Source organism: Struthio camelus, unplaced genomic scaffold (genome assembly GCF_040807025.1).
Source record: "Struthio camelus isolate bStrCam1 unplaced genomic scaffold, bStrCam1.hap1 HAP1_SCAFFOLD_113, whole genome shotgun sequence".
Taxonomy (NCBI): domain Eukaryota; kingdom Metazoa; phylum Chordata; class Aves; order Struthioniformes; family Struthionidae; genus Struthio; species Struthio camelus.
The window spans coordinates 39916-63056 of record NW_027182728.1 but is presented as its reverse complement, the minus strand read 5'-3'; the positions used below and the strand labels follow the sequence as shown (position 1 = coordinate 63056).

The 23141-nt window shown below is 71.5% G+C and overlaps 2 protein-coding genes across 2 annotated transcripts; both read left to right on the top strand.

Annotated features, from left to right (window-relative positions):
• Positions 1 to 5755: 5755 nt before the first annotated feature.
• On the top strand, positions 5756 to 17706 carry KIF1C (kinesin family member 1C). Its single transcript, XM_068929524.1, has 22 exons — positions 5756 to 8192; positions 10192 to 10346; positions 10964 to 11040; positions 11114 to 11293; positions 11380 to 11445; positions 11536 to 11714; positions 11822 to 11933; positions 12013 to 12090; positions 12199 to 12264; positions 12744 to 12822; positions 12951 to 13029; positions 13103 to 13251; positions 13452 to 13624; positions 13759 to 13838; positions 14212 to 14287; positions 14398 to 14477; positions 14576 to 14670; positions 14985 to 15068; positions 15164 to 15344; positions 15426 to 15498; positions 15762 to 16373; positions 17104 to 17706. Exons 2-22 carry the CDS (start codon positions 10241 to 10243, stop codon positions 17704 to 17706), a joined length of 3228 nt encoding a protein of 1075 aa, XP_068785625.1. The 5' UTR covers positions 5756 to 8192; positions 10192 to 10240.
• Positions 17707 to 18419: 713 nt separating this feature from the next.
• On the top strand, positions 18420 to 21336 carry PCOLCE (procollagen C-endopeptidase enhancer). Its single transcript, XM_068929534.1, has 9 exons — positions 18420 to 18596; positions 18865 to 18973; positions 19041 to 19299; positions 19938 to 20062; positions 20157 to 20293; positions 20405 to 20670; positions 20741 to 20809; positions 20892 to 21056; positions 21137 to 21336. Exons 1-9 carry the CDS (start codon positions 18496 to 18498, stop codon positions 21277 to 21279), a joined length of 1374 nt encoding a protein of 457 aa, XP_068785635.1. The 5' UTR covers positions 18420 to 18495; the 3' UTR covers positions 21280 to 21336.
• Positions 21337 to 23141: the final 1805 nt, after the last annotated feature.

Sequence of the window (23141 nt, the reverse complement as noted above, 5' to 3'; positions counted from 1 at the left end):
GTATGGAAGGAAAATGTGAGGGGAAAGTGAGGGAAATGTGAGAGGAAAGGATAGAAGAGAAAATGGAGGGAAATGTGAGGGGAATGTGAGGGGGAAAGTGAGGGAAATGTGAGGGGAAAGAGGGGAAGCGAGGAAACTGGGAGGGAAACGTGAGGGGAAAGGATGAAAGGGAAACGTGAGGGGAAACGTGAGGGGAAACGTGAGGGGAAAGGATGGAAGGGAAAATGGAGGGAAACGTGAGGAAAATGTGAGGGGAAACGTGAGGGGAAACGTGAGGGGAAACGTGAGGGGAAACGTGAGGGGAAACGTGAGGGGAAACGTGAGGGGAAAGGATGGAAGAGAAAATGGAAAGAAACGTATGGAAGGAAACGTGAGGGGAAAGTGAGGAAAATGTGAGGGGAAAGTGAGGGAAATGTGAGGGAAAAGGATAGAAGAGAAAAGGGAGGGAAATGTAAGGGAAACATGAGGGGAAAGGGAGGGAAATGTGAGGGAAAAGGATAGAAGAGAAAATGGAGGGGAAAGTGAGGGGAATGTGAGGGGGAAAGTGAGGGAAATGTGAGGGGAAACGTGAGGGGAAAGAGGGGAAGCGAGGAAATGTGAAGGGAAACGCGAGGGAAAAGGATGAAAGGGAAACGTGAGGAAAATGTGAGGGGAAACGTGAGGGGAAACGTGAGGAAAATGTGAGGGGAAACGTGAGGGGAAACGTGAGGGAAAAGGATGGAAGGGAAAATGTGGGGAAAATGTGGGGAAAATGTGAGGGAAACGTGGGGAAAATGTGAGGGAAATGTGGGGAAAATGTGAGGGAAAAGGATGGAAGGGGAAATGGAGGGAAACGTGAGGAAAATGTGAGAGGAAACGTGAGGGGAAACGTGAGGGGAAACGTGAGGGGATAGGATGGAAGGGGAAATGGAGGGAAACGTGAGGAAGATGTGAGGGGAAGTGAGGAAAATGTGAGGGAAAAGGATGGAAGAGAAAATGGAGGGAAATGTGAAGGGAAATGTGAGGAAAATGTGAGGGGAACGTGAGGGAAGAGAATGGAGGGGAACGTGAGGGGAACGTGAGGGGAAAGGATGGAAGGGAAAATGGAGAGAAACGTGAGGAAAATGTGGGGAAAATGTGAGGGAAATGTGAGGGGAAACGTGAGGGAAAAGGATGGAAGAGAAAATGGAAGGAAACGTATGGAAGGAAAATGTGAGGGGAAAGTGAGGGAAATGTGAGAGGAAAGGATAGAAGAGAAAATGGAGGGAAATGTGAGGGGAATGTGAGGGGGAAAGTGAGGGAAATGTGAGGGGAAAGAGGGGAAGCGAGGAAACTGGGAGGGAAACGTGAGGGGAAAGGATGAAAGGGAAACGTGAGGGGAAACGTGAGGGGAAACGTGAGGGGAAAGGATGGAAGGGAAAATGGAGGGAAACGTGAGGAAAATGTGAGGGGAAACGTGAGGGGAAACGTGAGGGGAAACGTGAGGGGAAACGTGAGGGGAAAGGATGGAAGAGAAAATGGAAAGAAACGTATGGAAGGAAACGTGAGGGGAAAGTGAGGAAAATGTGAGGGGAAAGTGAGGGAAATGTGAGGGAAAAGGATAGAAGAGAAAATGGAGGGAAATGTGAGGGGAATGTGAGGGGGAAAGTGAGGGGAATGTGAGGGGGAAAGTGAGGGGAATGTGAGGGGAAAGAGGGGAAAGTGAGGGAAATGTGAGGGGAAACGTGAGGGGAAAGAGGGGAAGCGAGGAAATGTGAAGGGAAACGCGAGGGAAAAGGATGAAAGGGAAACGTGAGGGGAAAGGATGGAAGAGAAAATGGAAGGAAACGTATGGAAGGAAATGGAGGGGAAGTGAGGAAAATGTGAGGGGAAAAGATAGAAGAGAAAATGGAGGGGAATGTGAGGGGAAACGTGAGGGGAAACGTGAGGGGAAACGTGAGGGGAAACGTGAGGGGAAAGGATGGAAGGGAAAAATGGAGGGAAACGTGGGGAAAATGTGAGGGAAAAGGGTGGCAGGGGAATGTGAGGAAACTTGAGGGAATGTATGGGAGAGAAAGGGAGAGAAAATGGAGGGGAAATGGAGGGAGAAGTGTTGCAGAGGAACAGAGGGAGAATGGAGGAAAAAGTGAGGGGAAAGTGTGAGGGAAAATTGGAGGGAAAATGGAGGGAAACGTGTCAGGGAAATAGAGGGGAAGGAGGGAAAAGGGAAGGAGAAGGGTGGCAGGGAAACAGAGGGAAAGAAGGGAAAAGTGTGGGAAAATGGAGGGAAGATGGCGAGGATCAGGGAACGGTCCTCCGGGGCCGGCTCAGAAGCACGCTGTGATTTTTAATTGCTTTTACAGGCAAACATCTCCCCCTGCGCCGCATGTTTCCTGCCCGGAGGAAACGCGGCAGGTTTCCTCGGCCACCAGCGCACAGCCCTCCCCTTGGGGCTCCTTCCCGTCGGAGCCAGCCCCGGGCACGGGCCGGTAGCCTCGCCAGCGTCGCCGCTTGGATCCCGCTCGAAAACCTCATTTAATTTCTGCCTTTTCTCCCCAAACCGCCTGAAGGCCGGCGGGAGCAGGGCCCGGCTCTGGGACGGATCCGTGCATCCCTGAACCTTCCCCGGAGCGGCCGCGCTGCACGCTAGATGGCAGCCCTTCTCCGGCAGCCCCGGGCCTCTCCGCCGCTGTTTTCCTGAGTTTTAGTCAGTTTTTCGGCCCGCTCCCAGAAAAGGAGCGTTTTCAGCTGAAGGAAAAAACCCCAAAACACAGCAGAAAGGGGAAGCGGCTCTTTGCCGCGGAGCCTCTCGGACACGAGCCCGGTGGCCGGCGCTGCCCGCGGCTGGGCTGCCTCGGGGAAGGGTTTCCTCTGCGGCCAGGCGAGCCGGGCACAGGTACGTGCGCGCAGGTGTGACAACGCACGTGGCACTGCCCGCGCGGGGCGCTGCTGCTGCCGCACGCATGCACACGCGTGTGCGCGCGCACACACCCGCACACGCCTGCACGAGTGGGCCCCACCTGCGTGTGCAGAGACACACACCCACACCCACACACGAGTGGGCCCCACCTGCGTGCACACACACACACACGCACACACACACGAGTGGGCCCCACCTGCGTGCACACACACATACACGCACACACACACGAGTGGGCCCCACCTGCGTGCACACACACACACACGCACACACACGCACACACGAGTGGGCCCCACCTGCGTGCACACACACACACGCGCACACACACACACACGAGTGGGCCCCACCTGCGTGCACACACACACGCACACACACGCACACGCACACACGAGTGGGCCCCACCTGTGTGCACACACACACGCACACACACGCACACACACGCACATGAGTGGGCCCCACATGCGTGCACACACAGACACACACACACGCACACACACACACACACACACGCACACACACACACACACACACACACGAGTGGGCCCCACCTGCGTGCGCACACACACGCACACACACGCACACACACGCACACACACGCACACACGAGTGGGCCCCACCTGCGTGCACACACAGACACACACACACGCACACACACACACACACACACGCACACACACACACACACACACACACGAGTGGGCCCCACCTGCGTGCGCACACACACGCACACACACGCACACACACGCACACACACGCACACACGAGTGGGCCCCACCTGCGTGCACACACACACGCACACACACGCACACACACACACACACGAGTGGGCCCCACCTGCGTGCACACACAGACACACACACACGCGCACACACACACACACGAGTGGGCCCCACCTGCGTGCGTGCATGCACACACCCACACCCACGACTGGGTCCCACCTGCCCCCCCCGTGCGCGTTGCCCCTTTAACGGCCCGGCCGGAGGGGGCGGGGCTCCTCCCCCTGCCGCCACGCGACACGCCCCCTCCCCGGCACAGGGGCGGCCCCGCCGCCGGCCCCGCCCCCTGGCGCGCCCGAGGCCCCGCCCCGCCGCCGGCTCCGCCGCCGCTCGGCCCGGCCCGGCCCGGCCCCGCTCCGCCCCGCTCCCGCCGCGCCCCGGGACGATGCCGCAGCCGCCGCGCGGGGCCGTGGGCAGGGCTAGCGCTGGGGATCGGCCCGCTGCAGGCCGGAGGCCATGAGGGGCCGCGGGGCAGGTGAGCGACCGGCTCTCGGGCGGCACCCGGCCCGGCGGGGGGGGCGGCTGCGGGGTCGGGGGGGCTGATCCGGGCGGGGGGAGCGTTGGGGGTGATGGGGAGCGTCGGGACGGGGGGGGAGCGTTGGGGGTGATGGGGGTGCGGGGCAGCATTAGGTTAATGGGAGGCAGATTTGGGCGATCCGGGGGGCTCCCTGCAGATGGGGGGGAGGCACAGACGTGAGGGAGCTTTAGGGAGTCGGTGTGGGTTTAGGGGGTCGGGTTGATCCGGGTGCAGGGGAGCTTTGGGGAAGTGGGGGGCAGATGTAGGGGGTTTGTGGGGGTGTCACACCAGGGGTGGGGGAGCAGCAGGAGTCGGGGCGCCTTAGGGGAAGGGGGGGTGGGTTTGGGGGTCCGAGGGGGTTGATCCAGGTGTTGAGGAGCAGCAGGTAAGGGGGACCCTGCCGTTAGCGGCGGGGGGACAGGACGTGTCAGGGGTTCCTGGGGGGCGATTCAGGCCCTGGGGCTGGCGGGTGTCGGCACCCGCGGGGCCCGCGAGGTGCCCGGGGATGCCCAGCTCCACGGGGGGCCTTTGAGGTGCGAGGTCGGGGCTTCCTGGGCCTTCCCGCGGCACGGCAGCGCGGCCTGACCCGTGCGGGGCGCGCGTCGACAGGGCGGAAAACCTTCCTGGCGAGCGGATGAAACCTGAGCGGCGGCCGGGGCAGCGCGCGAGGAGACCTGCTGCCCGCTCGCTCGCTCGCCAGGGGCGTCACGTGCTGTTTCTCTGCGCCGGGCAGTCCGATAGGGACAGAGCCGCACGTAAGACCTTTCCCCCCTCGTCCCTTTCTCCTTCCCCCCCGCGAAACGCTGGCGATCGCGGCGGCCGAAACGGAGCGCCGGTGAGCTCCCGGCGCGGCGCGTGCGCCCAGGGCTCGGCCGCCGAGGGACGAGCTGGGCGGCGAGGTCGCGGCGAGGCGTCGGCCGCCCCGGGTTCCTCGCCCCGAGTGCCCTTGAGCTCGCGGAGGCGGCGGGGCCGTGCCGCGGGCAGGGGGACGGCGCCGCCGTGCCAAGCCCCTGCGCGTCGCGGGGGATTACGGAAGAGGCTTTTCACTTGTTGCCGCTTTGTGAACGCAGAGCGAGCCGTCAGGATTATTTTTAGCAGCGAGTGCCCTTTCCCCCCCTCGCTTTTCCCCTCCCCTCTCGGTTCCCTCCTCCCTTTGCCCTCTGATTCATCAGACCTGAAATGTCTCCTGAGCCGGCTGCGACGCCGGGCCCGCTCCCGGGGGAAGGAGGCTCTCCGGGGAGCAGCACGCCCCTGTAGTCCGGGGAGCCGGGCGGCGCTCTGGGCCTCCAGAGACTAGACAAAATCAGGTTAGAAACCGGGCTGTGCGTTTTTAGCGAGAAGGAGAAGGCGGCTGGCTCGGTACGCGGCGCCTTCGGCAGCAGAACCGCATGGGTCTTTGGTGAATCTTTGAGCCGACGGGACGCGCCGGGCGCGGGAAGGAGGGGAGACGCATTTTTTTCCCGGGGAACCGCCTTGTCTCGCGGTCCCGTCTGGGATGTAAGCGCCGCCGAAGCTTTGCGCCGGGGCGTGCTGGGGAAGAGCAAGCGAAACGACAGCACCTGCGCGCCTCTGTTCTGCCTCGGCCTGCCAAGCCGGCGACTGTTGCGGAGAGCTATAAGGAAGCTGGGAACATCAAGAGAGATCTTAGCCTTTGATCCGTGAAACTCGGGTCTGTCCGCGCGTCTCGGGCGGGAGGGCGGGCGGCTGGAGCCCCTCGTCCCTCTTGCAGGGACGAGAATTTCCGGACCGGCGCGTTTCGCGCCGCGGAGGATCGAAGGGAACCCGGAGGCGAGCGTCTCGCGCTCGGCCTGGCCCGGCTGCTCTCGCTTAGGTGCATCGTTTCCCTTAGTTTCTGCCTTATCAGCTCCTCCGGGCGGAGAATGCGTGTCGGGAGGTGTGGAAAGCTGCCGGGACGGAGAGTTCCCGGACGGAGAGTTCCCGACAGGCAGCGGCGGAGCAGCAGGCGGCCCGGAGCTGCCAGCGCGGAGCCCTGCTGCCATGGGGCGGTTTTGGTGAGGGGCCTGTCGCATCCCACCCTTCCCATCGGCTCCTCCCACCCGGAGGTATCCCAGGATATTTAAGTTGAGCCTTAAAACCGAGCGCGAACTCCTGGTGCAGCAGCTTGCACCTGCGTTCGCCAGAGAAACGCGAGGGGCCGTCCACGTTGCGGAGCGGAGCGAGTCTCCGGAGACCGCGTCGGACGGCGGCGCCTCCGCCGGGAGGCCTCTCGGGGCGGCTCCGGCGATGCCGAGCGTCGGAGGAGGCGTCCTTTCCGCCGGGAGCGTGCGGTGGCGGATAATTGCCTCTACCTGCCTCTCCCAACAGCTCTGCCTGCTGGGAAATGCCCTGGTTCCCTTCGGGCGCCACCGTCGGCCCGGCTCCCCGTCCCCGCGGCGCTTCCTTGCTCCCGGGGCTGCTCCGCTTGGATGGGGAATTTGAGGAATACGAAATTCCTGCGAGTGGTGGGGGACAGAAAGGCAGCGAGGGGAGAGTTGAGACACCCAAATTCGAGGCCGGGTTCTTCCTCAAATCGAGAAATGTCCTTGTTTCCCTTTCTTTGCGGCTTGCTGGCTGCGGTTCGGGGTGTTAAACGCGCCTTCCCAGCCAGCTGCTGGCGCTTTCCGGTGCTCCGGGCCCGGTCCGGCTCCCCGGGACGCGCCGTGGCCGGATCGGTGGCCGGATCGGCGCCCGCAGCGCCGCCGAGCAGGGTCACGAGCCCGGCGGGCGTCGAGGGGGCCGTCCGGCCCAAATTAGCCCTCCCGGCGCGGTGCCCTTTGCCAGGGAATGCTTTCGGCAGCGGCGCGGATTAAGTGCTTGGGTTACAGCGCTTGTTGTGCGGCGGGGGGCAGGGGCCCGCCGTGCCCCTCCTTGGCCCCGTTTCACCGGCCGGGCAAACTGAGGCACCGCTCGGCGCCGGTGCCTGCGTCGGCGCCCACCCGGCCGCGCCGAAAGCCGGCGTTTCGCCCCGAGGTGGCTTTGAGCTCCGGGTGGCAGCTAGGGCAGAGGCGAGAGCGGGAGCCGGGAACGGGAGCAGAGTCTGGCGCCGTCCGGGACGCGCCCGCCTGCTCCCCGGCCCTCGGCTCCGGCTGCCTCGGTTCGGCTCGTCCGTTCGTTCCCGCGCGAGCTTCGCGAAAGTCCTCGGAGCGGCGGAGCCGTGGCGTTGCTCCCGCGGGCGCGAGCCGGGGCCGGAGAGACGCTTCCTGCTTTCCGCCCGCCGCCACCCACGTTTGCTGGGGGGCGTCGAGGCGCTCGGAAAGCCGCGAGCCGGGGAGCGGCGCTGTTAAATTGCAGCTGACGGTCGGGCGAGGGGGCGCGGGAGAAAAGCCGGCTCGGGAACGCCGCCGCCGCGCTCCGCTCTCGCGCAGTTAAAGCGATCGCTTCCCAAAGAAGGGAACGGCCTAATTGCTTTTTCTGGCCGCCTTTCAAGTATGCGTGGGGTTGGGTCGTATCCGCCGGCACCTCCCTCGGCAAACGCCCCGAGCCCGCCGGCCGGCCCGGCTTTCCCAGCAGCTGTTCTCCTCCGCGCCGGCATCCGTTTCCTCACCCGCCGCCTCCCGGCCGTGGGGCTCCGCTCGGACGGTGCTTTTGCAGCCTGGATTTCGCCAGGTGGTGAGGAAAAACCCGCCAGGGGAAACCACAAGGGTTTCCTTCGCTTTTCCCTTCCAGAAAATGCCCCGGAATAGCCCCGCGCTTGGATGTATGTGTATTTTTTAACGGCTCCGACCGAGGGTGGGTGCCTCTTTCCTGCTGAGCTGCCTTGGCAGCGATTCTAATTAACAGCGCCGGCACTTGGAGTCGTAATTAAGCTCTCGGGGCTGCGCTCGGCGCTGTTGGCCGGATGATCGCAGGCAAGGAGAGTTCCCAAAATTCGCCCCGCGTGCGCCGGACCGAGTCTCTGCCGGGGGCGTTCAGCAGGGACAGGCCTCCGGACCCGACGTTCCCGAACGCTTCGGCATCAAAGGTTCGTCCCCGGCGAGCTTCCAACGCTTCCTGCGGGCGCAGCGCGCCCCGGCGCCTGCAGGTGAGTGTCCCCGGAGCCTTGCCGGGGAGAAAAACACGGCGTTTCCCCCCGGAGCGGCCGGAGGGAGATGCTCGAGGCGGGAGAAGGTGGCCGAACTGACCCAGCTGCATACGAAACAGCTCCCGATCCGGCTGCGGGAGGAGAAACTCCCGGAGACGGGGTGAAGAGCGGCCTTTGTTCACGGCGCTGCCGGCGCCGGGCGCGTGGGAGGCGCCGCGTCCCGCAGAAAACTGGGATTTGGGAGCACCGGGAAGAGGCGACGGGAAGGGGCCTCCCGGGGGACGCTGAGGGATCGTCCCTGCGTGGCGCACGCCGCTCCGAGTGGGATGTCCGGAGCCCGCACGGACCTGGGAGAGGGGAATGCCGAAATCCCCGCGGAGATCCAGGCAGCCGCTTCAATACGCATCTTTTTAAAAAAAAAAAAAAAAAGCCAAAAACCAAGCCGGTTTGCACCCAAGGGAGACGGCACGAACGTTGCCCCAAGCTCGCGTTTCCCTGCCGTGGGAGCCAGCGGCGCTCGGAGAACTTGGGAATATTTCCTCTGATCCTCCCCAATGGGACCTCCCGCTCCCCAGCCGCCCGCGCCGCCGGTGCTTCCAGCTGGGCGCCACGAACGCCGCCGTCGGGACCTTCTTCCTGAGCACGAACTTCCTTGGGAAAACAGCACAAAACCTGGGAAAACGGCACCAAACCCGTCTGGGAGCGGCACGGCCTCTCTGGGGGGGTCCCGGCGCTCCGGTCCGAACCGGCGGCTCCTTCCCTGGCTCGGAAACGAATTTGTAAGATAAAAGGAAAAGAGGAGGCGGCTTCCCATATCCGATGCTTAAAGAACTCCAGCTCAGGCCCCGGAGGAGCTGTAAAACGCGGCTTTTTCATAAAAACAGGAGCTCCCGTGGGAGGCGAGGGGCAGCGGCCGTCCCGGGGGGCGGCGCCGTCGTCCGCCCTCGCCGGCGGGGGCTCTCCGGCGTCTCGTAACGGGGCTGAGCGCGCGGAGCAAGCGCTCTCCCGCGGAAGGCGGCGCCTCCCGCCGCAGGTCTCGCGCGGGGCGGCGGGGATCCGGCGTTGCTCAGGCGGCTCCGCTCCGGACAGCTGCCGGGCTAAAAATACCTCCCTGACGCGTCGCCGCTCGTCAAGCGCGTTGACGACCGCTCCTCGTCAGCAGGCCGCCGGGCGTCCTTGCGAGATCCCCGCGGACGGGCCCGGGGGGGTTCGTTACCGCGGGGGGCGCGCGGCCGGGGCGCTGGGCTTTCCCGGCGGCTGCTCCGGAGCCGGCCGCGGGCTCCCGCCGGCTTTCGAGGAACGAGCGTCTCGAAGGCGGTTTTTCACGAGGCCGCGTCGTCGGGGGGGGGGCGGGGGGAGGCTTCGTGACTTCCGCTCCTCCCACGGAAAAGCGGCTCCGCGGGGCCGGAGGAGCCGAGCGGCACCTGGCTCTGCCGGGAGGCTGCTCCGAGCGGCTCCGCCGTCCCTCCGCGCACGCTGTTGCGGGGGAAGAAACCTGTTTCATGGTTCCTCCGGGGCTCGGACCGGGGCGGAGGCTGGCGATAAGCGGGGCCGCCGGGCGGTCGAGCTGTTACACGAGCGGCCGGAGCGGGTCCGGCCCCGGCGGCGTCCCGCGAGCCGGTTCGGGGTCGTGACGCGCCTCTCGTGCCGCCCACGGCCGCGCGGGAGGACACGGAGCGGCGGGAAGGCCGGCAACGCGCCGCCCTCCCGCCGCGCGGCTCCGCCGGGGCCGAGCTCGGACGCAGCCGCGTCGTCCGGCGTGCGCACAGACATCCGCGGGGCCGGGAGCCGGCAGCGCCCGGAGCCGCCGGCCCGGGATTTCGCGTGGGACGTTTGCTTTTACCCCGCGGCGGGGGGATGAAGAGGAAAGGGCCGTCCCGCACCCCGGCTCCCTCCGGCAGCTCCCCGGCCCCGGAGGGGCCCCAGGGCGCCGCTGGCGGCTCCGCGGAGCAGCGGGGCGCCGCCGCGCCTGACGTCCGTCTCTCTCCTCCCCTGCCAGGCTAGATCCATGATCGCCGGCTGCCAGCCCTGAGCCCTCCGGCCCCACCATGGCGGGCGCGTCGGTGAAGGTGGCCGTGCGCGTCCGGCCCTTCAACTCCCGGGAAACCAGCCGCGACGCCAAGTGCGTCATCCAGATGCAGGGCAAAACCACGTGTGAGTAGCTCCTCCGGGCAGCGGCTCCCGCCAGGGCAGAGCCACGGCGCCCCTCTCCCGTCCGTCTCGGCCCTCGCCCCGTCGTTCCTTGTTTCCCCCGGCGCCCCACGCCTCGAAGAGCAGCTTCAAAGCCGCAGCTATGAGAGTTATGCGAGGAATGAGGGGCCGCCGACGGTGCCGGGAAGGGCCGGCCGGCGCTCCGGGCTTGGCGCGGACGCGGAGCGGGATCCTCGGGATCCCGGCGGCCAGTCGGGAGCTGCGGAAGCGCCTCCCGGCCACACGCCTGCCGCCTTCGCGCCTCGGAAAGGGAGGCGGACGGCGCGAGATCCCGCCGGGGCCGCCGCGCTCCGGCAGCGCGAGCCCGGCCGGGGAAGCGCCCGCTTCGCCCTTGGCAGCCTCCCCGGGCGACCGGCTGCCGCCGCCAGGCCGGAGGGCGGCTAAAAATAGCCGCTGCCGCGTCCCGGCCCCCGGGGAGCTGCCAAGCCGCCGCGCGGCCGGGCCGGGGCAGCGCCAGGCCCTTTTATAGGCAGTGGCGGGCGCGCGGCGGCCTCGCACGCCCTCGCACGGCGGCCTCACACGCCCTCGCACGGCCTCGCACGTGCACCCTGTCCCCACAGGCATCACCAACCCCAAGCTCTCCAAGGACGCCACCAAGAACTTCACCTTCGACTACTCGTACTGGTCGCACACGTCGGTGAGTGCCGGCGGCGGGGGCGGGCGGGAGCCCCCCGCGCCGCCCCTCACCGCCCCGGCCCCTCTCGGCGCAGGAGGAGGACCCCCGCTTCGCCTCGCAGCGGCAGGTCTACGAGGACATCGGCGAGGAGATGCTGCTGCACGCCTTCGAGGGCTACAACGTCTGCATCTTCGCCTACGGCCAGACCGGCGCCGGCAAGTCCTACACCATGATGGGCAAGCAGGAGGCCGGGCAGCAGGGCATCATCCCGCAGGTGGGCCGGGGGCGCCGGGGCGGCGGGGGCGGCGCGCCGGGGAGCGCCGGAGCCGCCGCTCAGCCCCGCTGCCCCTCTCGCCCCAGCTCTGCGCCGATCTCTTCGCTCGCGTCCAGCAGAACGGCTGCCCCGACCTCTCCTACTCCGTGGAGGTGAGCGGCCGCGCGCCGCTCCGGGCACGGCCTTCCCGGCGCTGCCGGCCCCGCGGCGCTCACGGCCCCCTCCCCTCCCGCCCGCCCCAGGTGAGCTACATGGAGATCTACTGCGAGCGGGTGCGGGACCTGCTGAACCCCAAGAGCCGGGGCAACCTGCGGGTGCGCGAGCACCCCATCATGGGCCCCTACGTCGAGGACCTCTCCAAGCTGGCCGTCACCTCCTTCGAGGACATCGCTGACCTCATGGACTGCGGGAACAAAGCCAGGTCGGGGAGGGGCCCGGGCGTCCGGGCACTTCTCCTCCTCCTCGTTTCGGGTGCCGAAGAGCGGCTTCGCTCCGCTTAACGTCTTCTCCCGCCGCTTCTCCTCCCAGGACGGTGGCGGCCACCAACATGAACGAGACGAGCAGCCGCTCGCACGCCGTCTTCACCATCGTCTTCACGCAGCGCAGGCACGACCAGCTCACCGACCTCGACACCGAGAAGGTAACGCTGGGGCCGGGCCGGGCCGGGCCGGACGCCTGGGCCCGCCAGCAGCCCCCGAAGCCCCGTCTCGCCCGCCCAGGTCAGCAAGATCAGCCTGGTGGACCTGGCCGGCAGCGAGCGCGCCGACTCCTCGGGTGCCCGGGGCACGCGGCTCAAGGTGAGGGCGGGAGCTGGGGGGCCGCCCCGCGGCCTGGGGTCCCCGTGGGGCGGGCTGACCCACGCCCCCTTCCCCCCTCCTCCCCCTCTTCCTCCTCCTCCGCTGCAGGAAGGAGCCAACATCAACAAGTCGCTGACGACGCTGGGGAAGGTCATCTCCGCCCTGGCCGAGATGGTGAGCGCGGGTCACCGGGGAGGCGCGCCCTCCCTCCGTGGGCGCCCGGCCTCCCTCCGTGGGCGCTCGGCCTCCCTGCCCGGGCGCCCGGGCTCCCTCCGTGGGCGCCCGGCCTCCCTCCGTGGGCGCTCGGCCTCCCTCCGTGGGCGCTCGGCCTCCCTGCCCGGGCGCCCGGGCTCCCTCCGTGGGCGCCCGGGCTCCCTCCGTGGGCGCTCGGCCTCCCTCCGTGGGCGCCCGGCCTCCCTCCGTGGGCGCCCGGCCTCCCTCCGTGGGCGCTCGGCCTCCCTGCCCGGGCGCCCGGGCTCCCTCCGTGGGCGCCCGGGCTCCCTCCGTGGGCGCTCGGCCTCCCTCCGTGGGCGCCCGGCCTCCCTCCGTGGGCGCCCGGCCTCCCTGCCCGGGCGCCCGGGCTCCCTCCAGCGCTCCGGGGTCCCCCCCGCCCGAGCCGAGCGGCCTCCGGAGCCTCCTTTCCGTCTCCGCAGCAGAACAACAAGAAGAAGAAGTCGGATTTCATCCCCTACCGGGACTCGGTGCTGACCTGGCTGCTCAAGGAGAACCTGGGTGCGTCCGGCCGGCGGGGGGCGGCGGGGTTGGGGGGCGGCGGGGTTGGGGGGCGGCACGGGCGGCCCCCCCCCGGGCACCCCGTCCCCAGCAGCACCGCCGCAGCCCGCCGGTCCCTCTGCCCACAGGAGGCAACTCCCGCACGGCCATGATCGCGGCGCTGAGCCCCGCCGACATCAACTACGAGGAGACGCTGAGCACCCTGCGGTGAGGCGGGGGCCGCGGGGGGAGCGGGCCGCCGGGGGGGCGCCCGGCCCTGACGGCGCCCTCCGCCCCCCAGCTACGCCGACCGCACCAAGCAGATCCGCTGCAACGCCGTCATCAACGAGGACCCCAACGCCCGGCTCATCCGGGAGCTGAAGCAGGAGGTGGCCCGGCTCCGGGAGCTGCTCTTCGCCCAGGGGCTCTCCGACGCCGGCCCCCTCGGCGGTGAGCCCGGGCGGGGGGCAGAGTAAAGGGGATGTGGGGGGCAGAGCAAAGGGGATGTGGAGTAGTAGTTGGGGGGGTTGGGGGGCAGAGCAAAGGGGATGTGGGGGGCACTTGGGGGCACTTGGGGGACAGAGTGGGGGGGATTCTGGCGGGAGGAAGCCGCGCAGCCGCCCCGACGTCCCGCTCTGGCCCCCCGGCAGGGCCGAAGCTCGACGGCGCCGCGGGCCGCCCCGGCCCCCCGGCGCCAGCCCAGCCCCCCGGCGCTCTGCCCCCCGGCGCTCTGCCCCCCGGCGCCCTCAACGGGGCGACGGAGCCGTTCCCCGCCCTCAGCGAGCAGCTCATCGGCGCTGAGGAGGCCATGGAGCGGCTGCAGGTAGCGCCACCCCCCACGGCGCCCCCAGCCCGCGGCGGGGGCCCAGGTGTCCAGCTCGTCCCCCCCACGGCCCCCCCAGCCCGCGGCGGGGGCCCAGGCGTCCGGGCTCACCCCGCCCCCCACGGCCCCCCCAGGAGACGGAGAAGATCATCGCGGAGCTCAATGAGACCTGGGAGGAGAAGCTGCGCAAGACGGAGGCCATCCGCATGGAGAGGTGAGAGCGGGCGGGGCGGCCGCCCCACGGCTGCCCCACGGCTGCCCCACGGCTGCCCCATCCACCCCACGGCCTCCTCATGGCCTCCCCACCTACCCCACGCCTGCCCCATGCCTGCCCCATTCACCCCACAGCCACCCCACAGCCTTCCCATTCACCCCACAGCTGCCCCACGGCCTCCCCATTCACCCCATGGCTGCCCCACGGCCGCCCCACGGCCGCCCTGCCCTTCCCACAGCCTCCCTGCCTGCCCTATGGCCACCCCACAGCTGCCAACAGCATCCCCACTTGCCCCGCAGCTGTCCTGCCCGCCCCACGTCCCCCACTCGCCCCATGGCCGCCCCACGGCCCTGACGCTGCCTCTTGCCTGCAGGGAGGCGCTGCTGGCCGAGATGGGGGTGGCGCTGCGGGAGGACGGCGGCACCGTCGGCGTCTTCTCCCCCAAAAAGGCAAGCGTGGGGGGGGCAGGGGGGCGCGGAGGGGTGTCCCCCGCCCCCCGGCACCGGCTGCGCGCTGTGGGGCAGGGCCCGCCAGCCGTGACCCCCTCCCTGCCCCACAGACCCCCCACCTGGTGAACCTCAACGAGGACCCGCTCATGTCCGAGTGCCTCCTGTACCACATCAAGGACGGCGTGACGAGGTGGGGCGGCGGGGCGCCGTGGGGTGGCCGTGGGGCGGCCGTGGGGCGGCCCCCGCCCCGCTGACGCCCCCCCCTCCCCGTGCCATGCCGCCCCCCAGGGTGGGCCAGGTGGACGTGGACATCAAACTGACGGGGCAGTTCATCCGGGAGCGGCACTGCGTCTTCCGGAGCTGCGCCAACCCCGCCGGGGAAGGTAGGGGGCGGCCGGCGCGGGGCGGGGGGGGACGCGCCGCCGCCCCACGGCCCCCGGGGGCCCCCGCCCCGCCGTGGGGCCGGCAGGGACCCCTCGCCCCCCCGCCGACCCTAACACGTCTCTCTCCCCCTCTCTTGTGCTGGCGCTGGAGCAGGTCGCCGCGGCCCCCAGGTACCGGCCCCCCGCGCCGGCGGCAGAGGGGTCCCCGGGGGGAGGGCAGGGCCCGGACGCCTGGGCCCCCGGGTGGCGAGGGTGTTTCGGGAAGCGCCCCCCTCCGCTCCGTCGCCCCGTAACCCCGGCCCGTCTCCCCGCAGTGGTGGTGACGCTGGAGCCCTGCGAGGGGGCCGAGACCTACGTCAACGGGAAGCAGGTGACGGAGCCGCTGGTCCTCAAATCCGGTACGTCCGGGGACGCCTGGGTTCCCGCCGCCGCCCGCCCCGGCGCGCCCGGACGCCTGGGTCCCATCGCTGCGCTCTGCCTCCGCCCCCGGCAGGGAACCGCATCGTGCTGGGCAAGAACCACGTCTTCCGCTTCAACCACCCGGAGCAGGCGCGGCTGGAGCGGGAGCGGAGCCCGCCGGCCGGGCCGCCGGCCGAGCCCGTCGACTGGAACTTCGCCCAGCGGGAGCTGCTGGAGAAGCAGGGCATCGACATCAAGCTGGAGATGGAGAAGAGGTGAGGGCCGGGCGGCCGCGGGCCGCGAGCCACGGGCCACGAGCGGCCCCACGGCCCCGCTCACCCCTCCGCCGCCCGCAGGCTCCAGGACCTGGAGAACCAGTACCGGCGCGAGAAGGAGGAGGCGGATCTGCTCCTGGAGCAGCAGCGGCTGGTGAGGGGGGACGGGGGGGAGGCGTGGGGCTGGGTGGGCGCCGGAGGCATCTCCCAAACGCCCAAACGATGGCCTGAGCCGTCCCCTGGGGGCCTGGGATGTCCCCCTTGACACCTGAGATGTCCCCTGGAAGTCGGGGTGTCCCCCTAGGTACCTGGGATGTCCCCTGGGTGCCTGGGATGTCCTCCTGGACCCCTGAGATGTCCCCTGGGTGCCTGGGATGTCCCCCGGGCGCCTGAGCCGTGCCCTCTCCCCCGCGGCAGTACGCGGACTCGGACAGCGGGGACGACTCGGACAAGCGCTCGTGCGAGGAGAGCTGGCGGCTGATCTCGTCGCTGCGGGAGAAGCTGCCGGCCACCACGGTGCAGAGCATCGTCAAGCGCTGCGGGCTGCCGAGCAGCGGCAAGCGCCGCGAGCCGCTCCGCGTCTACCAGATCCCGCAGCGCCGGCGCATGGCCAAGGACCCCAAGTGGGTCACCATGGCCGACCTGAAGATGCAGGCGGTGAAGGAGATCTGCTACGAGGTGGCGCTCAACGACTTCCGCCACGCGCGCCAGGAGATCGAGGCCATGAGCATCGTCAAGATGAAGGAGCTGTGCCGCCTCTACGGCAAGCGGGACCCCCACGAGAAGGAGACGTGGCGGGCGGTGGCCCGCGACGTCTGGGACACGGTGGGGGTGGGCGAGGAGCGGGCCGAGGAGGGCGGCGGGGCCGGGGGGCCGGCGGCCGCCGACGTGGACGACCTGCGGGCGCACATCGACAAGCTGACGGACATCCTGCACGAGGTCAAGCTGCAGAACAACATGAAGGACGAGCAGATCCGGGCCCTGCGGGACCGCGTGGGCAAGATGGAGCGCGTCATCCCCCTCTGCCAGGTGCGGCCGCCCCGAGCCCCTTCCTGCCCCCAGACCCCCGCCCCCCCGCAGCCCCTTTCTGCCCCGCACGGCCCCTTGGACCCCCCCTGGGTGGCTCTTCCTGCCCCCTCACGGCCCCTTTCTGCCCCGCACGGCCCCTTGGACCCCTCCCCGGGTGACTCTTCCTGCCCCCTCACGGCCCCATTCTGCCCCGCACGGCCCCTTGGACCCCCCTGGGTGGCTCTTCCTGCCCCCCATGGCCCCTTGCTGCCCCCTCGGGCCCCGGGGACCCCCCCCTCGGGCTGCATCCTGCCCCCTTGCACCCCCTGCGTGGCCCCTTCCTACCCCCTGGGGCCCCAGAGACCCCCCGACCCCCCCACGCAGCCCCCTCCTGCCCCCTCGCAGCCCCTTTCTGCCCCACACAGCCCCTTGGACCCCCCTGGGTGGCTCTTCCTGCCCCACACAGTCCCTTCCTGCCCCGTGTGCCCCCCTTGGGGCCCTTTCCTGCCCCCTGGGGCCCCAGGGACCCCCCCCCTTTGGGCTGCATCCTGGCCCCTCGCGGCCCCATTGTGCCCCAGCCGGGCCCCTTGGACCTCCTGCGTGGCCCCTTCCTGCCCCCGGGACCCCCCCTCGGGTCACGTCCTGCCCCCCGCAGCCCCCTCCGCCCCCCCTCGGGCCCCATCCTGCCCCCAGACCCCCTCCCCGGGCAGGGCCCCGGCGTCCGGGCCCTGACGCCGCTGCCCGCCGGCAGGACGAGGGCGCGGAGGAGGCGGCGGTGGCCGAGGCCTGGAGCGGGCCGGGGCGGCGGGAGCCGTCCAGCGCCGAGCGGCTCTGCCGCCTCATGGAGCAGGATCCGGCCTTCCGGCGGGGGCGGCTGCGCTGGCTGCGGCAGGAGCAGGCCCGGCTGCAGGGGCTGCAGCCGCCGGCCCCCCGCGGCCCCCGCCGGCCCGGCCGCTTCGTGCCCCCCCAGGACTGCAAGCTCCGCTTCCCCTTCAAGAGCAACCCCCAGCACCGCGGCGCCTGGGGGGGGCCCGAGGGCGAGGCCGGGGCCGAGCTGGGGGGGGGCCCCGCCGCCGCCGCTGCCACCGCCCCCCCCGCCGCCCCCCCGGCCTCGCCCGGCCCCCAGCGCCGCCGCCGCTCCGGCTCCGGCTCTGGCTCAGCCCCTGCCCGGCCCCGCCAGCACCGCCGCGGCTCCCTGGACGGGGGCCGGGCGCCGGGGCCCCCCCCGCCGCGGCAGCAGCCCCGACCGCCCCCGCCACCGCCCCCCCCTGGCGCCGCCCCCGCCGCTCCCCCCCGCATGCGCCGCCAGCACTCGGCCCCCGACCTCCAAGAGCGCGGCGGCACCTCGGCCTAGCGCCGCGGGGGGGGGTGCTGCCGCTGCCACTGCGGGGGGTTGTGGGATGCTGGAGGACCCCCCCCGCCGCCAACACTGGGACAATCAGGGCTGAGCTGTGCCCCCCCCCGGACGCCTGGGTCCCCCCCTATGGGCCCGGGGGGGCTCCACCCCCCCCCAGTGCGGCAGGGCCACACGTGTGTGTGCGTGTCCGGTGCGTGTGTCGTGTGCGCGGGGGGGGGGGGCCGTCCCGCATTAAAGGTGAGCCCAGACGGTGCCCGTGTCTCTGTGGGGGGAGAGGGGGTCGTTCCCGGCAGCCTCCGCGGTTTTTTGGGGCCGGGGGGGGGGTCTGGCGTCGTGCCCTGCTGCCGCACGTGGGCCGCCGCCGTCCTGCCTTGCACCGCGAACGCCAGCAAATGGGGGGGGGGGGGGAGCGTCCAGCCTGGCAGCAGTCGGCGCCGCCCACTGGCCCGTCCCCGGGGTGGCCACGCCCCCTCGGCTCCCTTCCCGCGCCGCCGCCGCCAGCCGATTGGCCGCCGCCGCGGGGCGGGTCGGCGCCACGTCGGCGGGGGCAGCTCCAAGGGGGCGGAGCTTCCGCGCCGCCGGCCCCGCCCCCCCGCCGGGGTGCCCCGCCGCGGCGCGGCCCCCCCCGCCGCGCCCCCGGCCCCTTCCCCCGGCGGGGCCCCGCCGCCGCCCCCGCCCGCCCGCCCGCCGCGGCCCGGCCCGGCCCGCCCGGCTGCCATTGCGGAGCGCCGCCGCGCAGGCACCCTCGGCCCCTGCCCCGGCCCCGGCCCCGGTCCCGGCCGCGCCATGAGCCCCGGCCCGGCGCCGCTGCCGCTGCTGCTCGGGCTCTGCGCCCTGAGCCGCCTCGGCCTGGGGCAGGGCCCCGCCGCCCGCGCCAACGTCTCCAGGTAACCGCCGAGCCCCGCTCGCCCCGTCCCGCTCCCCGGCTGCAGCCCCGGCCCTGCGCCCCCAACGCCGCCGCCGCCGCCGCCGGGGGGGCCGGCGTGGCACCCGCTCCCCCCCGCAGCCGCTGTCCGGCCGGCGCCCGAGCCCCGCGCCCCTGGCAGGGCCCCCCCGTTCCCTCCCCGGCAGGGCCGGCGCCCCCGGGCCCCCCCGCAGGGCCCCCCCGGGCCGGTGCGCGGGCCGGGCGCTGACGGCCCCCCGGCGCCCCCGCAGGCCCGTGTTCCTCTGCGGCGGCGAGCACAGCGGCGACTCGGGCTACATCGCCAGCGAGGGCTTCCCGGCGCACTACCCGCCCAACCGCAACTGCACCTGGACCATCACGGTACGCCCCCCCCGGCCGCCCCCGCCCCGGCCGCCCCCCGGCGCTGACGCCGCCGCCCATCCCGCAGGTGCCCGAGGGGCAGGTGGTGATGCTCTCCTTCCGCGTCTTCGACCTGGAGCCGGACCCGCTGTGCCGCTTCGACGCCCTCTCGGTGTACGCGGGCGCCGGGGCCGGGGCCCAGCTGCTGGGGCGCTTCTGCGGCACCTTCCGCCCCGGCGCCCTGCTCTCCACCGGCAACCGCATGCTGCTGCGCATGGAGAGCGACGAGGCCACCGCCGGCCGCGGCTTCCTCGTCTGGTTCAGCGCCGGCCTGCCCCACGTCGACGGTGAGCCGGGGCGGCGGCGGCGGCGCGGGGGGCGGGGGACGCGCGGGCCAGGACGCCGCCGCCGCTGCCGCCGCCGCCGCCGCCGCGCACAGCAGCCAGCCGGGAAGGACCCCCGCCCCGATTCGCCCCCCCAGCCCCAGCCTGGCCCCCCCGCCCTGCATGGCCGCCCCCCCGCGCCCCCCGCCCCATCCCAACCCTCAGGACCTTTTGCAGGGCGCCCCCACGGACGGCGGCGGTTGGGTGCTAATAGTAAACCCCGGTTTTTCGGGGAGTCCTGGCACTATTTTGACGGTGAGTAGCGCCCCCGGCGCCCGGGGGGGCGAGCAGGATGTCCCCAGCCCCGCCGCCGCGTGGCCCCCTTCCTCCTCCTCCTCCTCCTCCTCCTCCTCCTCCTCCTCCTGCCCCGGGGGCCGCGTTGTCCTTCCCGGCGTCGCCTCCCCCCCGCCGCCGCCTCCAACTCCGGCCCTGTAATTTGGCGGCCGCGGGGCGGCTGCCAGCCCTGGGGGAGCGCGCTGGCGCGGCGAGGCGTGGCGTGGTGCGGCGTGGCGCGGAGCGGAGCGCGGCCGGGCAGCGGCGGCGGCAGGGCCGCGGGCGGGCGGCGGCGGGGGGCCCGCGCTGACCCCCGCCCCGCCCCGCAGAGCACCAGTTCTGCGGGGGGAAGCTGGAGAAGCCCCAGGGAGGCCTCAAGACCCCGAACTGGCCCGAGGAGAACTACCCGGCCGGCATCAGCTGCTCCTGGCACATCGTGGCCCCCAAGGACCAGGTGGGGCCGCCGCCGCCGCGGGGACGGGGACGCGGCGGGCGGGGGGCCGGACGGGGCTGACCCCCGCGGCGTCTCCGTCCCGCCGCCGCTCCAGGTGATCGAGCTGACGTTCGGGAAGTTCGACGTGGAGCCGGACACCTACTGCCGCTACGACTACGTGGCCGTCTTCGACGGTGGCGACACGGACGACTCGCGGCGCCTGGGCAAGTTCTGCGGCGAGGCCGCTCCCGGGTGAGGCGGCTTTTCCTCCCCTTCCTTTGGGGCTTGTTCTTGGGGAACAAACCTGCTTTTCTCGCGGCGTTCGCCCGCCGCCGCTGACCGGCCTCTCCTCGCTGGCGGCAGCCCCATCGTGTCGGCCGGGAACGAGCTGCTGGTGCAGTTCGTGTCCGACCTCAGCGTCACGGCCGACGGCTTCTCCGCTTCCTACGCCATGAAGAGCCGCTCCGAGGCGGCCGGCTCGGCCCCGGAGTCGGCCCCGAAACCGCCCCCGGCCGCGGGCGTCTTCCCCGGCGCCAAGCCCAAGAACAAGCCGCCGCCGGGAAAGGGCCCCAAGGGCCCCGGCCCCACGGCCAAGGCGGCCCCGGAGCCGCCCACCGCCGCGGCGCCAGGTAAGGGGGTGGCGGCGGCCCCGGCGCGGCCCCGGCGCGGCCCCGGCCCACCCCGGCCCCTCTCTTGCAGCCGCCGAGTGCCCGCAGCGCTGCCGCCGGACGGGGACGATGCAGAGCAACTTCTGCGCCAGCGACTTCGGTGAGGCGGGGGGCGGCGGGGGGGACGCGGAGGGGGCGGCGGTGGCGGCGGCGCGGGCCTCACCGCCCCCTTCTCCCCGCAGTGCTCACGGGCACGGTGAAGACGGTGTCGCGGGAGGCCGGCGCCTGGGCCGCCGTCTCGGTGCTGCACGCCTACAAGCTGGGGGGGCTGAGCCTGCCGCAGCCGGCCAAGGGCGCCGCGCTGCGCCTCGGCCTGCCCTGCCGCCACTGCCCCGGCCTCAAGAAAGGTGGGTTGCGGGCGTCTCCCCCCCCCATGCCGTTTGGTTTTTTTCCCCCCCTTTAACCCTTTTCTCCGCGTTTTTGCCAGGTGCCAGCTACGTGCTCATGGGCCGCCTGGACGCGGCCGGAGCCCCCCTGCTGCCCCCCGACGCCTTCGTGGTGCCCTTCCGCCCGCAGCAGCACCAGATCCTGGGCAGCCTCAGCAAGCGACCCTGCCGGGGGCAGCCCTGAGCACCCCCCCCCGGCCCGGGGCCACCCCATGTATGCAAATAAAGGACACAGAACCGGCCAACCGGTGTCTGGAGGGGGCGGGGCTTGCACGAGGGGGCGGGGCTTGCACGAGGGGCCACGTGGCTGTGTCCTTGGCCAGTGGCCCTCGTGCAAGCCGTGGAGGCAGGAGCGGGCCGGCCCCTTGCACGAGGGCCGCCACGTCGCCAGCCCCCTGGAGGAAACGTCGATGTTGTGTTCCCCCCCGCCGCCCCCGGCTGCCATGTTCCCCCCTTTCGGGAGCCGGGGAACGAACCCCCCACCCCCCCCGCCCCTGACAGGCCCCCCGCGGAGGGGGCACCCCCACCCCGCCTAGAGCAAGCGCCTCCGCAGACGGCTATAGGCGGCGCGGCTCCTTTAAGAGCGGCCCGAGGGGGCGTGGCCTGGGGGGGCTGCCGCGGGGCGGAGCCTGGCGCCAGTCGCGGGGCGGCCCGGCGGGCGTGGCCTGGCGTCAGCCGGGGGCGGGGTCTGGAGGCGGGAGGGGCGGGGCTCGGCCTCAGCAGCCTGTAGGGGTGGAGCGTGGGGCCAGCCGGGGGGTGTGGCCTGGCGCCAGCAAGGGGGCGGGGTCTGGAGGCGGGAGGGGCGGGGCTCGGCCTCAGCGGCCTGTAGGGGGGGAACGTGGTGCCAGCCGGGGGCGGGGCCTGGCGCCAGCAAAGGGGCGGGGTCTGGAGGCGGGAAGGGCGGGGCTCGGCCTCAGCAGCCTGTAGGGAGGGAACGTGGTGCCAGCCGGGGGGCGGGGCCACGCGCGCGGGACTTTAAACCCGCCGCGGGGCCGGGGCCGGGGGTGAGCGCCGGGCGCCCCCCGCCTCCCCCTCCACCCCCCGCGGCTGGGTGCTCGAGCTCGTTAACTGGCGCGCGTTGCTCGTTAAGCGGCCGGCGGAGCGAACGGCTGCCGGGCGGGAGGGGCCCGGGCGGCCGGCGGGCGGGGAGCGCCTCCCCGGGGGAAGCCGTGCGGCCGTCGGGGCTCCTTAACGGCCGGTAGCCCTCGGAGGTGGCCGCGGCCTGGCCGTCGCCCACCCGCCGCAGGTAGCGGCGGCTCGGGCCCCAGCGCCGCCGTGTCGCGCAGCGGCAGGAAGGACGCGGCGTGCTCCAGCTGCGGGGAGCGACGGCGCCTCGGCGCCCGCCACGCACGAGCCGCCCCCCGGCTAGGCCCTCGGCCCCCATCCCGCCTTGCCAGAGGCCGCGCGCCCCTCCCCTGTAGGGCCCCGCCGTGCCGTGGGCACACACCGACTCACCAGCTCCGGAGGCGGGCGTTGCTTGGCGGCCGTGCCCGGCTGCTCCTCGCTGGCCGCCAGCGCCGGCTGGGGGGTGCGGTGGGGCTGGGGGGAGGGTGCGGGCTGAGCGCCTGCCCCCCAGCAGGGTGCCATGCGGCAGCAGGGCACAAGAGGGGGCTGGTGCCCCACGGCTGCGCCGGCAGGGTGCAGGGCGGGCGGCGAGGGCCGCCGTGGGGCCGGGCCCACGGGCGCCCTGCTGAGCCCCTGCCCTCCGGCACCTGCCGCGGGCCTTCCTGCCCCACAGCAGCGGGGCTGCACGCCGCATCGCGGCCCCTCCAGCAGCGCCGCAGCGACCCCCCCCCGCCCCGCGCTGTGGCAACCGCTTCCTGCCCCGCGCCTGCCCCATGGCGCCTCTCACCGCCCCAGAACCTGCCCCATGGCACCTCTTACCGCCCCACAGCACCTCTTACTGCTCCTTGCCCCATGGCAAGGGGATTCTCGCTGTGATTGGCTGCCAGGGCGGTCTCTTCCCTCTGGTGCCCGCCCTCCACCTGAGGTGATTCTCGCTGTGATTGGCTGCCAGGGCGGTCACTTCCCTCTGGTGCCCGCCCT

Bases quoted from the DNA above. Each gene is read 5' to 3' on its own strand.
- KIF1C (XM_068929524.1), top strand. From the start codon at position 10,241: ATGGCGGGCGCGTCGGTGAAGGTGGCCGTGCGCGTCCGGCCCTTCAAC. The intron at 12,091-12,198 runs GTGAGGGCGGGA...CCTCCGCTGCAG, and splicing joins CCCGGGGCACGCGGCTCAAG to GAAGGAGCCAACATCAACAA. The intron at 15,345-15,425 runs GTGAGGGCCGGG...CGCCGCCCGCAG, and splicing joins AAGCTGGAGATGGAGAAGAG to GCTCCAGGACCTGGAGAACC.
- PCOLCE (XM_068929534.1), top strand. From the start codon at position 18,496: ATGAGCCCCGGCCCGGCGCCGCTGCCGCTGCTGCTCGGGCTCTGCGCC. The intron at 18,974-19,040 runs GTACGCCCCCCC...CCCATCCCGCAG, and splicing joins ACTGCACCTGGACCATCACG to GTGCCCGAGGGGCAGGTGGT. The intron at 20,063-20,156 runs GTGGGGCCGCCG...CCGCCGCTCCAG, and splicing joins TCGTGGCCCCCAAGGACCAG to GTGATCGAGCTGACGTTCGG.